The 15,038-nt window shown below is 50.4% G+C and overlaps 1 protein-coding gene across 2 annotated transcripts in view; it reads right to left on the bottom strand.

Annotated features, from left to right (window-relative positions):
- MTHFD1L (methylenetetrahydrofolate dehydrogenase (NADP+ dependent) 1 like) overlaps nt 1–15,038 on the bottom strand; it is a 202,970-nt gene that overhangs the window by 137,431 nt on the left and 50,501 nt on the right. For both annotated transcript variants that reach the window (XM_088474356.1, XM_088474357.1), the window contains exons 9-10: nt 5,226–5,299; nt 5,043–5,140 (exon numbers count right to left, since the gene is read on the bottom strand). In XM_088474356.1, coding sequence (XP_088330482.1) covers nt 5,043–5,140; nt 5,226–5,299 — 172 coding nt within the window. The remainder of the gene's footprint in view (nt 1–5,042; nt 5,141–5,225; nt 5,300–15,038) is intronic.

Genomic DNA, 15,038 nt, shown 5'->3' with positions numbered 1-15,038 from the left:
CAAGGTAAATGCCACAGGGCATTTACCTTGGGGATGTCCCAAAGCAGTACCTTTCAATGGCAGGGATGCTCCTGTGCAGAAAGGAGAATCTGCCGCCCGAAGGAAGCATCCTGAGAGGCAAAGGTATCGAAAGCATAATACCTCACAAAGGTGTGAACCGTAGACCACATGACCGCCTTACACAGCTGAACAGCCGAGGCGCCACGCCGAGCTGCCCACAAGGGACTGACGGACCTCGTAGAATGAGCAGATTCTGACCAAGTGATAGGGACCTCCGGTATCAGAGACGCCGTGACGCGGCCCGGAGGCTTAGCCATATCTTTGCAAATATATGCAACTGAGATCTCTGAATTATCTACCACCATGTAGTTTTTCAAATCTTATTGCTGATTTCATTCTGAGTGCTGGGGGAACACTTTTTGTTGTTTCTTGTATAGACTAACCCCTCCCTTACATGCACCTGAGTGATATTACTGAAGTGATTGAGCAGCTTCCAACTTGTATTTCCTTATCCAAGCCTGCCTGAAGAAAGGCGAGGACTCTAGAAACACCAAAGAATCATATTTCTTAGGTCGGCACCACACAAAATAGGCGTGCCAGACCCTGTAGTAAATCCTGGCCGAAGCCGGCTTCCTAGCCCTGAGCATGGTATCAACCACCGAGCTTGAAAAATCCTTCGACCTCAAGAGGGATGTCTCAAGAGCCACGCCGTCAAAGACAGCCGACCCAGATCTGGGTAAAGACATGGACCCTGAGACAACAGGTCCGGACGCTGAGGGAGTAGCCACGGAGTTTCTCTGGAAAGACTCCGTAGACCTGAGTACCAGTGACGTCTGGGCCATGCCGGAGCCACCAGTAGAATCATGCCCCTGTCCTGTTTGAACTGTAACAACACGCAAGGGAGCAGGGAGAACGAAGGAAACCGGTATGCGAACTGGAAGGTCCATCGTACTGCCAGAGAGTCTACAAGGAGAGCTTCTGCGTCTATTGTTCGGGAGCCGTACACCTGCAGCTTGCGGTTGTGTCTGGATGCCATGAGGTCTATTTCCGGAAGGCCCCACCTGTCCACTAGGAGCTGAAATGCTTCCTGGTGAAGAGACCATTCCCCTGGATGTACGTCGTGACGGCTGAGGAAGTCCGCTTCCCAGTTGAGCACTCCTAGAATAAACACTGCCGAGATGGCCGGTAGATTGCCTTCCGCCCAAGTCAGAATGCGAGACACCTCTCTTAGAGGTGCCTGACATCGAGTTCCTCCTTGATGATTTATGTAAGCCACTGTTGTGGCGTTGTCTGAATCTGTACAGGATGACCCTGTAGAAACAGTCTCGCTGTTGTAAGGCACAAAAAACTGCCCGAAGTTCTAAGATGTTGATTGGAAGAAATCGGAAGAGCAGACTCAGCCGAGGTCCACCGGCCCTTAAACATGTGTGGACCCGACACTGCACCCCACCCCCTGAGGTAGGCATCCGTCGTCAGGAGGATCCAATCAGATATCCAGAAGGGGCGTCCCATGAGGAGATGAGACTTCTGAAGCCACCAGGTCAATGAGACGTACATCCGGAGACAGCACCAGCGTCTGAACCTTCAGCCGAAGAGGTATCCCGTCTCAGTTGGACAGGATCAGTTTCTGTAGAGGTCGATTGAAACTGGGCATATTCCACCATGTCAAACATCAACACCATGCACCCCAGTAACCTCATTGCAGAATGGATAGAGATTCTGCGATCCCGCAGACTAGTGCGAACTTTGCCAGCAACACTGAGATCTTTTCCTCCGTCAGAAAGATCTGCTGTTGCTGAGTGTCCAGCAGAGCTCCAAGATGAAGCAACCTCTGAGACGGCATGAGAGACGACTTCTTCCAATCTATAAGCCATCCGTGTTTCTGCAACACTGCTATAGTTAGTTGCAGGTGCTGGTGAAGTACCTCTAGAGACCCTGCCAGAAATAGCAGATCGTCCAGGTAAGGTAGGAGGTGGAAAGTGCTGATGAGAGACCGCTATGAAACATGAAGGTAGACATCTTAGATGTCCAGAGACACCACAAAGTCCCCAGGTTCCATAGCCAAGATAATGGAACGCAGGGTCTCCATCCTGACCGAGGCACCCTCAGATATTTGTTTAGGGACTTCAAGTTGAGGATAGGCCTGTACGATCCGTTCGGTTTTTACACCAGGATAAGATTGGAGTAATAACCAATCCCCCTCTGGGGTAGTGGGACCGGTACAATAACCCCCTCCTGGAGAATGGATCGTACAATCTTGTGAATTTCCAGAGCCTTCTCTGGATTTGAATGAAGGTCCGTGGAAAAAATGATGGGGAGGCCTTCTCCGAAAGGAGAGGGCATCCCCGTGAGAGACCACTTCCCTTACCAAAGTGTCCGAGGTGGTCTGACACCAACACTGGGCGAACTGAAGAAGTCGGCCTCCCACCTTGGGGTCCCCCAAGAGGAGACCCGCCCAGTCAGGCTGTAGGCTTGTCGTCAGGCTTGGTAGTCGGACATCTGGTGCTCCAAGCCTGCTTCCTAGGCTTAGAGGGCTTCTTGTTTCACGATGACCTTGGAAAAGATTGGGCCCTTGACTTACCCTGAGGCCGACAGGACCGAAAGGACGACGTCCCTGACCCAGAGGCGGACGGAGCTGAAGGCAGAGCCAGCCCAAACAGTACCTGTCCACTGTACGGAAGACATTCCAGTCCCCTCTTGGAATCCGCATCTGCTCTCCAAGACTGGAGCCACAAGGAACGACGCGCAGACAACGCTGCCGTAGAAATCCGGGAAGTAAGCAAACGGACATCAACGCTGCCTCATTTACATAAGTAATCGAATCCCTGAGGTTGATCAGTATGATCTGCTCGCGGGTAGCCCCGGAAGATAGCGAAGCTTCCAAGGCATCGGCCCATTTTTCCATGGCCCTAGCCACCCAGCACACTGCAATTGCAGGTCTGGCGAACGCTCCAGCGAGAGAATAAATGGATTTTAGACATACCTCCACCTTGCGGGCCGTAGGATCCTTTAGAGAAGACATGGACGGCATAGTCAGGGTCGCACTTTTCACTAAACGCGTCACATGAGAATCCACCTGAGGAGACTCCTATTTAGAAAAATAATTGTCCGCAAAAGGGTATGCATAAGCCAAACGCTTTTGCGGCTGAAACCTTTTACTAGGAGCCTTCCACGCTTCCTCTAGGTGATGAGCTAACTGACCAGATAAAGGAAACATCGCATTAGTGTTCTTAACACTCTTGAAATAAGCATGCGTAAGCTCAGTATCGGCAGAAATCTTGTCCTCAAATCACCACGATCTCCCGGACCGCCCGTATAAGGCCCGGGATATATATAGATATATCGAGAGAGAGAGAGAGAGAGAGAGAGATATAGAGAATATATACATATATATATATACATATATATATATATATACACATATATATATATATACACACACACACACACACACACACACACACAACTCCTTGGCGGAAGCCTCAGTTGCAGACAAATCTAGGATTTCCCCATCATCTGAGGTAACGTCATCATCGTCGTACAGAGACTGGAATGACAATAATGGCCTCTTCACGGGCCTGAGAGGGGATTCCTGAGATTCCGTGAGGAAATTAACAGCCTTAGGAAAATTATCCACCCAACTAGGGGGAGGGGACACCTGAGGCGCAGGTAACGGCTGACTCTGTGCCACTACAATCTGACCTGGGCCCTCTGAGAAGGGCCCGGTACCATCAGCTGCTGTGTGAACCACACAGAAGGGTACACAGCGAAGCCGATAGCCATCCTGCCAGGATGGACATAGCCTGAGCCAGGCTTTTCGCCCAAGGGGGCTCTTCTGGCAAGTCACAGAGCAAGCTTCTGGCCCTCAGCAGCGGGGGAGGAGCCATCTGTTAAACAGGGAAGGCATCTGCCCCCGGCCTGCAATTAACAGGGACGCCAGAGCGGTACCGCTGCTGCTCCGGTCCGCTGTCCCTGGAGGTTAGCTGGAGCACAGGACTCAGTGCCTGGCTCCACCTGCAGACCAGCACCCCCGGGAGCCCCCAGCCCTGGGTGAAGTGACTGTGTAATGGCGGACGCCCACCGCGGGCGTCCGCTGTTACTTACCTGTCCCCGTAGACCCAGCCACAGTCAGGGATCCTCCGGGGTCCCTGCTAGAAGAAAATCCCCGGAGGCCTGCCGAGATCCCCAAATCAGTAGTGGGGTCTCGGCGCCGAAGGGCACGGTGATGTGGACGTCCGTCGGACTGTCCACATTACTGCTCTTAGAAATCTTCAGGGGCTGTGAATAGCCCCCCTTTGTGTGGACTAGTGGACTACCAGACTCCTGCCGAGCACCGACGAAACTGAATGTGCCTTGACCGAGGGAGCGGGGTATAGGAGGAGAGCCTGCTGCATCCTGGGAGGCTCAAGAAGTTAACTGTCTGGTGCCCGGTCTGATTGCCCAGCATACCTATATCCCAAGGTAAATGCCCTGTGGACCCTAAGGACCCTGATGTACAAAAAGAAAATAAATAATCCTGCCCAACCTCCTGATGCATTGCTAGAAATGGGATGCATATGGCATTCCGACGGTCGGGTGGCCGATGCTTACATTACCGGCGCCGGTCATAATCCTGGCGCCAGCATTCCGACCGCCGGGATGCCGAAGGTAAGTAGCAGGCACTAGGGGGAGGGTCAGGGTTAGGCCCTATGGAGGGAGGTTTAGGGTGCGGGGAAGGGGAGGTTAGGTTCAGGCACTAGGGGGAAAAGGTTAGGGATAGGCACCAAAGAGGGAGGGTTAGAGTTAGCATACCAACCAACACGTGTTGGTATGTTAACCCTGTCGGGATCCCGGAGTCGGGCTTCTAACAGACAGGATCCCGACTGTCGGTATTTCATGTTGATCCCCTAGAAATAGCTCAGTGTGTACAGGGATCACACTGATCTGATCATCGCTTTGTGGATTGTAGCGTTTATTTGATCTGCAAAGTGATCAGCATTATGTGCACCCAGCTTTACACCAATAATCATTAACAGCATAATATGTTTAGATGCATACTGTACCTAGGAACAGGGGAGAGAGGCTGCAACTTCAAACAACGAAGGTTCCAATTCTTGTACTTCTGAGCATCAAACCATCTTTTACTGCTCTCTGCTAGATTCTGATAAGAGGGGACATATACTTATCAAACATGAATCATAAAGAGATACTTCACAATTCATTTACTAATTTTTGTTGGCACTGACATCCAGTCTTCGGGCTGCTGCTAGTGGTCCTACAGCTTGGCCAGCTAATCCGTCACTGCTCTGCTCAGAGCCACCTGAAAAAAAACCACACAATGTCAGATGGAACAGCCCGTGGGCACTAAAATGTGCCTCATGGTAAAACAAATGAATATAAATTTGATGATTTTCTGTATGACACCCTTCGATAAACATGTGGTTCTTAAAAGGCACACTTTACATTTCTCCATTGCATGTGCCCTTTGTAAATATTAAGACGCAATTGTATAAAATTAATTTTTTGTGGTAATATATTTCTTGCATAGATTTGCTTTTACCTGTATAGTCTATATTGTTCAGTGAAGCATAGTTTATGGTATATATCTGGCTTGGTTTTTGTTCCAACTCAGAGCAAGTTATCTCCTTTGATCAGCAGACCAATTGACTCAGATGTAGCCTGTCTTAATCAAGGATACCATTCCTTTATATTCAATATAGGCCTATAGGGGCAGCTGTGGCTGTTTTGGCAGCTGTGGTTAAAAGCACCAAGTGTTAAATGCACAAAGTGTGTTCAAATAACAGTTAATCAAACAGTTGAACAAACATTGACCAACATCTAAGGTCATTTCAAATTTAAAAACGGATTTCTTTAAAATTTGTCTAAAAGTAACTTACCTAAAACTCACCATGTACTACACATTTCTTTTCATCAAAATACTCCTTCATATTTTCTCTAAGGATATAACATCCTCAACTCTCCCTGCATCTCACCTCTCTGTGCTCATTGCAGCCATATTGATTCACTCACCTCTTCTAAAAACTCATGAGCTGTCATCATACATTGACTATTACAACCTCATTGTGTCACTATAAAAAAAAACTTTTATACACCTCCTACAACTTTATCTACTTCTCTATCCTCCTGCTTTTATTAGCAGGTGACATATCACCAAATCCAGGACCCACACACATACAATGGATTTACTATGGAATAAATATCCTGCAAACCTCACGTGTCCATCACCCTCCAAATCAATAAATGTGCCTTATGGAATCCACACTCGATCACAACTTATTATTTTACATCTGAACATCTCTTTACAACAAATACTTTAACAAATTTCTACATTTACATGAGACTGCTGGTTCACACTTTAAACAAACTCTTTAAATAGCCCTTGATGAAGTGGCTTCAGCTACCCATCAAACTTCACGTAAACTGAAACAACCACCGTGGCTTTCCCCAGACGCCTACAAATACTGTCACGTAAAACAAGAGATATGGTAAGAACTTACCTTTGTTATCTCTGTTTCTACGAAGTCCATAGGGTCCACAGGGTGACCTTGGGGTATAGCTGGATCCTGGATCCTCGGGCACCACGGAGTTAAAGCTTTCAGCTGCTCCCAGGATGCACTTGGGTCCAACCTCCCCTATACCCCGCCCCCGAGCCACAGGCACCTCAGTTGGTAAGCAGCCCAGGCCGGAGGAGGAGACGAAACAGAGAGAAGGAAGACTGGAACACACAAGAACCATACTCACAGAAATGGGAGACGGAAAACCGGTGACCAGTCACACAGCCCATATGAAGCCAGGTGCGTCAGGGCGGGTGCCCTGTGGACCCTATGGACTTCGTAGAAACAGAGATAACAAAGGTAAGTTCTTACCATATCTCTTGTTTTCTACTTCAGGGTCCATAGGGGTCCACAGGGTGACCTTGGGGATGTCCCAAAGCAGTCCAACTAAGGGCGGGGACGCTCCTGTGCTGATAGGAGAACCCGACGCCCAAAGGATGCATCCTGAGAGGCAAAGGTGTCAAACGCATAGAACCTCAAAAAGGTCTAAATGGAAGACCAGGTGGCCGCCTTACAGAGCTGAACAGCAGAGGCGCCACGTCTAGCAGCCCAAGAGGGACCCACAGACCGAGTGGAATGAGCCTTAACAGAGGCTGGAACAGGTAAACCCTCCTCCATATAAGCCTCAATAATAACAGAACGAAGCCAACGGGCTAGAGTCTGTTTGTTGGCAGGCCAACCCCTCTTGTGAAAACCAAAGAGGATAAACAAAGAATCCGACTTCCTCACAGAACTAGTCCAGTCCACATAAACCTGGAGTGCACGGACAACGTCTAAGGAAGTCTCCCCAGCCGAAAGATCAGGCGACTGAAAGGCTGGTACAACAATTTCCTGATTAATGTGGAACCTGGAAACCACCTTAGGCAGGAAATCAGGACGAGTGCGAAGCACCGCTCTGTCCTGATGAAAAATCAGAAAAGGGGGACGACAAGAAAGCGCCCCCAAATCTGAAACCCTCCTGGCAGAAGCAATTGCCAAGAGGAAAACAGTCTTAAAAGTTAGCCACTTGAGCTCCACTGACTCCAAGGGCTCAAAAGGCGGACCCTGTAAGGCCCGAAGAACCACCGCCAAATCCCACGGGCCACAGGTGGCACAAAGGGAGGCTGGATTCTTAAAACTCCCTGGAAAAAGGTGTGTACGTCCGGCATAGCAGCGATCCTGCGCTGGAACCACACCGACAGAGCAGACACGTGCACCTTCAGTGAGGAAAGACGTAATCCTAAGTCCAAACCCGACTGAAGGAAAGCCAAAATACGCGAAACCCGGAACACCTGGGGATCATATTTTCTGGCCTCGCACCACTGAAAGTAAGTGTGCCACACTCTGTGATAGATCCTCGCGGAAGCAGGCTTGCGCGCCCTCAGCATTGTGGTAATAACGGAGCTAGAAAAGCCCCGAGACCTCAGGACGGCTGTCTCAAGAGCCACGCCGTCAAAGATAGTCGACCCAGATCCGGGTTAAGACAGGGCCCCTGAGACAACAGGTCCCGCCGTTGAGGTAGGAGGAACGGAGCGTCGATGGACAAGCTCCGCAGATCGGAGTACCACGGCCTTCTGGGCCACCAGGATCAGTGTGCCTCCGTCCTGTTTGAACTTGCGCAGGACCCGAGGCAGCAGAGATATCGGAGGGAACAAGTAAGCCAGTTGAAACAGCCATCTCACCGACAGTGCGTCTATCAGACTTGCGCCTGCGTCCCTTGTCCTTGACCCGTACACGGGCAGCTTGTGATTGTGACAGGACGCCATCAGGTCCAGCTCTGGCAGCCCCCACTTGTCCACGAGTAGTTGGAATACCTCTGGATGAAGCGACCATTCCCCGGGATGCACGTCGTAACGGCTGAGGAAGTCTGCCTCCCAATTGAGGACTCCTGGGATGAAAACTGCCGAGAGAGCTGGAAGATAGCGCTCCGCCCAAGCCAGGACGCGGGACACCTCCGACATCGCAGCTCGACTGCGAGTCCCTCCCTGGTGATTGATGTACGCCACCGTGGTGGCGTTGTCTGACTGCACCTGAAAGGCCCTTCCGTGAAGAGCGGTGCTGGACGACTGCAGGGCTCTGTATACTGCCCTCAGTTCCAGGATGTTGATGGGAAGAATCGCGATGTTGATGGGAAGAATCGCTTCCTCCGCCGACCAACGACCCTGAAGTGACAAGGAGCCTGTCACCGCCCCCCAACCCCGGAGACTGGCATCTGTCGTGAGCAGAACCCATTCCGGGATCCAAAAGGAGCGCCCCTCTAGGAGATGAGCTGTCTGCAGCCACCAGGCTAGGGACAGACGCACCTCCGAGGACAACACCAGCATCTGAGAGCAGATCCTGTGTGGCAATCCGTTCCATTCCGAAAGAATTAGCCCCTGCAGGGGCCTGGAATGGAACTGGGCAAACTCCACCATGTCGAATGCCGACACAATGGACCCCAAAACTCTCATCGCTGAGTGCACCGACACTCTGCCACTGCTCAGACAGCCGTGAATCCGCAGCTGTAAGGAGGAGACCTTCTCTGGAGTCAGAAAAATCCGTTGCTGACGAGAGTCCAGCAGGGCCCCCAAATGAACCATCCGCTGTGATGGGATGAGGGAGGACTTCTTCCAGTTGATCAACCAGCCGTGCGCCTGTAGACAAGCGACCGTCAGGTGGAGATGCTGGATCAGTACCTCCGGGGAGGTCGTCTAGATACAGTAGCAACCGTATCCCCTGGCTCCGAAGGTGAGCCGCCATGACCGCCATCACCTTGGTAAATACCCTTGGTGCCGTGGAGAGACCAAAGGGTAGAGCCCTGAATTGGTAGTGGTTGTGGAGAATAGCAAACCGCAGAAACTGTTGGTGCGATGTTGCTATAGGCACATGGAGGTAGGCGTCCTGGATATCCAGGGAGACCATATAATCCCCCGGTTCCATCGCAAAGTTTCCATCCTGAATTTGGGAACCCTGAGAAACCTGTTCAGGGACTTCAAATTGAGGATGGGGCGATGAGAGCCATTGGGTTTCTGCACCAGAAACAGCGTAGAGTAATACCCCATCCCATGTTGAGACTGTGGTACGGGTATAATGACCCCCGCCGTCAGCAAGGCCTCTATGGCTTCCTGAACCTGCAAGGCCTTGGTTTTGTCCTGAGAAGGACTTGTGAAAAAAACTGGCAAGGCGGCCTGTGCCGAAAAGACAGTTCATACCCCTGGGAGACCACTTCTCGCACCCAGGCATCCGTGGTGGTATTGTGCCAGCACTGGGCGAATTGAAGAAGTCGGCCTCCCACTCTGGGGTCTCCCAGAGGGAGGCCCGTCCCATCACGCAGAAGGCTCATCTTCTGGCTTGGAAGAAGGGCGCCTAGTACTCCAGGCTTGCTTCTTTGGCTTTGAGGTGGTCTTGGGTGCGGACTGCCTCGGGAAGGACTGACCCTTTGCCTTGCCCTGAACCCGAAAGGAACGAAAGGCCGAGCTCCGGACCTTAGCAGGTGTAGTAGCTGAAGGGAGGAAGGCTGACTTGGATTTCGCCAGGGTATCTACTATTTTGTCCAGGTCCGGACCAAATAGTAATTCTCCATTAAAAGGTAAGGCCTCCAAGCCTTTCTTTGAATCCGCGTCTGCTCTCCAAGACCGCAACCACAAGGATCTACGAGCAGACACTGCTGTCGCCGAAACCCTAGAGGTCAACAGGCTAGCATCCAAAGATGCTTCTCCAATGTAGGAGGCGGCATCTCTCATCTGTCCTAACAACGCCCTCTGGACGTCCGGAGCTTCATCCGTAAACGCGTCCTCCAAGGCGTTGGCCCACACCTCAATGGCCTTGGCCACCCAGGAGATGGCCATGGACGGCCGGGCTACTGCCCCTGAGAGAGAATAAATAGACTTTAAACAAGTCTCCACCTTCCTGTCCGTAGGATCCTTCAGTGAGGATATAGACGGCAATGGCAAAGTAGCACTCCTGATGAGGCGTGTTACATGGGAATCGACTGCAGGCGGAGTTTCCCATTTCTTACAATGCGCCTCCGGGAATGGATAATTGGACGCCAAGCGTTTCTGTGGCAGGAAACGCTTACTGGGCGTCTGCCAGGCCACCGCCATGTGATCAGTCAACTGATCAGACAAGGGGAACGCTGCAGAAGTAACCTTAGCTCTTTTAAAACTAGGATACCTCGACTTGGGAGCGGGTGCCTCATCCTCAATCAGAAGAATGGCCCGCACCGCCTTAACCAGAGCCCGCACATTGATGGAAGACTTAGTGTCTACCTCCTGGACTGAGGCATCTGAGGCCGAGTCATCCTGCACCTCACCATCATCCGAGGACACCTCAGAATCCGGAAGATGCGCAGCCTGCGCCATGACTGAGCGTTTATAGACGCCCTGGAGGGCACGTCACTGCGCAACATCGACTGAAAAGCCGAAGATGTTGCCGCCAAATCTTGGACAGTGTGGGAAAGCGCATCCACCCAGGGTGGAGGAGTTGCCACAGGAGCCTGAAACGGCACCACAGCCTGCTGTGCCACAGGGGTGGACTGAATATACATTGGCAACCCCGCATAGGGACCAACAGGCTGAGACCCCGGGGGAGTCTGCAATAATTGTGGGACACCCGGGGAATGGGGGATGGCAGGCTGGGGCAACGCCCTAGTAGGGGCGGCAGTCGGGACCGACAGACGGTCCGCGATGGACACCAGCACCTGGGAAAACATCGCCCATGGTGGCTCCTGCGACATGGGAGGTTTAGACATACCAGGGAGCGCCTGGCACCGTCCGCACAGGCCGTCCTGTGACAAATCCTCCCTATCCACTCCTGCAGAACAGCGCCTGCAGGAGAACAATACCGGAGCCCCGAAGTGCTCAATCTCCTCCTCGGACATGACGTTGGAAGAAACCGTGCGCACTCACCCGTGTGCTAGACAACAGCCCACAATATGGCACCGTGTAGCACACAACTGTATGTGACGGACCTCACCAATACGTGATCAATATAGGTGAGGTCAGTAGAAACACCCTTCCCCCACACACCTGTAGGGCTTGTAGGAGAAGGAAAGGGATAGGTATAGGCTGACAGGAAGTAGAAAAAAGACACAGACAGGCAGCACTAGCAAAAGTCACATACCATGCAGGAAGATATACTCACTGCACCTTTCCACTACAATCAACCTCCCAAATTCAGTGTCTGGGAGGGCTATAGTGCTGTGTACACTGTCCTTGTCGGGGGAGAGGTACACAGGGGGACCGGTCCGCGTGCTCCCTGAGAGTATCCACGCTGCCAGTAAGAAAATGGCCGCTGGAGACCTCAGAGGAGGAGTGGCCGAGTAATCTGCAGCTCAGCGACGCCAGACTCCGTGCTGAAAGGCGCGCTGTGCTGAGGGGAGGAGCCGCTAGACAGGGAAGGCTTCCTCCCCTGGCTAGCATATTAACCTCCGAGTTGCCGGCATCCCGCTTGCCGCGATATTAACCCTGGTGGTCTAGTGGTCTGGCGGGGTATGCCTCTGCTGGAGGGGGGGCCCGCCGCCACCGCTAGCGCCCCCGGTCTGTCCCCTAGACCGGGGGCATGGGACTGCATTTGAAAGGAACCCGTGCACCGCCGCTAATCAGCGGTGCGCGGCTTACCTGATCTCCCCGGCGTCTTCCGGCAGCAGTCCCGGGGGAAACCAGAGTCCGGCTAGTACAGACTCTGGCTTCCCCCGCCGCGATCCCCAGTTCAGTGCTGGCGTCGCGGCGCCAGCAGGGAGAAGGAGCGGCAGCGTGGGCGTCTGTACAGACAGCCCAGCGCTGCTGCTCTAGAGAAAAAACTTATAGTAAAAAATAAATAAATTTAACTAAGTTAAATAAAAAATTAAAAGCTTTAGGGGGCTGCTCCTGCAGCCCACCCCGCAGGGTGACCCGACTCCGGCCGGGCACCATCTAAAACTGAGGTGCCTGTGGCTCGGGGGCGGGGTATAGGGGAGGTTGGACCCAAGTGCATCCTGGGAGCAGCTGAAAGCTTTAACTCCGTGGTGCCTGAGGATCCAGGATCCAGCTATACCCCAAGGTCACCCTGTGGACCCTGAAGTAGAAAGTAGAATGTCAGTGGTGTAAATCTTAATCCAAATGACTTCCTGACATACTGTAAAATCGGAATCCACCCATCTGTCATCCTAACTCTCTGTCCACCCCATCTGTGTCAGCCCTGAGTGTCTGCCCTTCCCCTTTAGAATGTAAGCTCTTACGAGCAGGGCCCTCTTCCCTCATGTGATTTTTCTTCCTTTACTTATATTATCTACTCTATACTCCTCACAACAGCACCTAACTCTTGACATCCTGCTACTGTTGCAGCAATGTTTATATGCCATGTACTTGTCTTGCAATGTCTTGTACTGTATGTCACGGTTTTCTTGTTCTGTGCAACTGTTTCTGTACTTTATGTACTATGTAAGGCACTGCGGAACCCTTGTGGCGCCATATAAATAAAGGATAATAATAATAATGCTTCTAGAAAAGGTGCCTTTAAACTTTAGGCAAGCTAAAGCTAATTCCAATCAACTGTTTCCAATATCTTGACCCAATGCCCTACTGTTATTATCCATATACAACACTACCCTCACAACCCACAAGTGGTAGGGGAGACTCAGATTGAGGTCAAATATAATGGCACAATGGTCAAAGTTGATGAGAGAGACAAGCACCTTTTCCTAGGTGTAACAAAGAGAGAGAGCAAAATATGTCTGCCATGCAGTATACAATTTACTGTACAAGGCACAGTTTATCAAAACAAGTGTCAATAGTTTACAGTGCATTCATATATACATAAAATACAAAATGTTCCAAAAAATGAAGATGGGTCTCTAAAGACGGCACAAAGAGCAGCCCTTTTAAGTGTTACCCTTTGGATGTCACCTCACTCATTGCTTTAGCACTTTTATGTTGTAGTGCCCCAACTATTTGAATTTGTTGTGACAAAAAATACACATTAACTAGTTTTAATCCTACAACCTGTAAAAACTTAATATTCTCAAATGAACTACAATTACCAATCAGATATATTATCAGAACAACAACAAAAAAATAAGCAACCAAATAGTTTTGCCAATAACTAGCTTACTTTTATGTCATTCTCTATCCTGTTCTGGTTTTCAAATCTAACCATTTATAACCAAATGTTAGTCGGGGATCAGCAGAATGATTGTATAATATCAGTGATGTAATATTACAACTAGAAGGCTTTTGGGATGTGTTTTCCAAAGAAATCATTTCCTTTTAAATGACTACATTATTCAAAATGTATTTTTAGGCTATCAATACTCCACTTTAAAATTGTTAAATGTTACAGTGTCAGGATATTGAGGTTCTCTTTGTTGCTGGCACCTTACAATTGTCCATATGAGATTCCTCAAATTGATCCCAGCTGTTTTGGACTTCCCCTGGGCCCTGTTGACTGTGATGCCAATGAATTAGAGTAGTATGTACTAGTTGATGGCCACGGGGAGGTGTGTGGTGTTAAAAGCTTCACAATATTTAATTGAACAGTTTAATCTTTATAATTTGTGAGTTTTCCCTAGGATGACGGTATTAAACTATACTTCATACATATGAAATGTATGACAAACATGTAACATTTTCATATATACTGAAACAGGATAAAATAAGCTTACCTCTTATGCTGGGTACACACTTGAGCAGCTCAGTGGCCAGCTGCCCGTTGCACAGACGGAGCGGCAGATTTGGTAACACTTACCATTCGGCCGCTCGATACATCTGGCAAGAGATCACATTTAAATTTGCCTGCCCACTTATGATGTCAGTGTCGGTGGCTCCTGTGGCCAGTGTACGGACAGGTGGTGGATCGCATACACAGCCAGATGTACAGATATACACTATGGACCCGGGGACAGTGCACGCTCGCACTCTTTTAGAGGGTTCTGGGCGGCAGTGCTGTCCCAGATGGCGATGCCATCTTGCCGGGTTTGAAGAGGGCGGCTCCATTGCTGTAGCGCGCACCTCACAGGCTGCTCGTTAGGAGCTTCACAAGTGCTTTACCCAGACAGGGGAGTAGCACTTGTGTATGCAGAAGTGGCGGGCTCGTTTTGGCAGCGGCTCCCCTCACACGGATGCAGCAGGAGCGCGCATGCCACAGACTGCCTGAATCAGCCGGGGCTTATGGAGCATACACACGGTCAGATTTGTCAGACTTGTCAGATTTGTCAGATGAACGATTGAACGATTAAACGATTTGAACGATTTGAACGATTGAACGATTTTTGACTGCATTAAAGTGAATGGAATTGTCCAAGTCTGACTGCAAACACATCAGATGTCAGAAATCGTTATCTGACCATCGGGAACGCGCATCGTTGATCGTCCATCGTTCAGGCATGTCAGATATGAACGATTTTCCTTCAGATATGAACGACTGAACGATTTTTAAATCGTTATCGTTCATATCTGAAGGAAAAATCTGATCGTGTGTATGCACCATTACTCTGAGTTTTCCCCTAACAAATGGAAGTACTCGGTGCCTGGGACAGTGGAGATTGGAGGG

The sequence above is a fragment of the Taudactylus pleione genome, unplaced genomic scaffold, assembly GCF_031769625.1.
Source record: "Taudactylus pleione unplaced genomic scaffold, aTauple2 ptg000154l, whole genome shotgun sequence".
Taxonomy (NCBI): Eukaryota; Metazoa; Chordata; class Amphibia; order Anura; family Myobatrachidae; genus Taudactylus; species Taudactylus pleione.
Note: the sequence above shows the minus strand (reverse complement) of the source record. Positions and strands in the feature narration are given on the sequence as shown.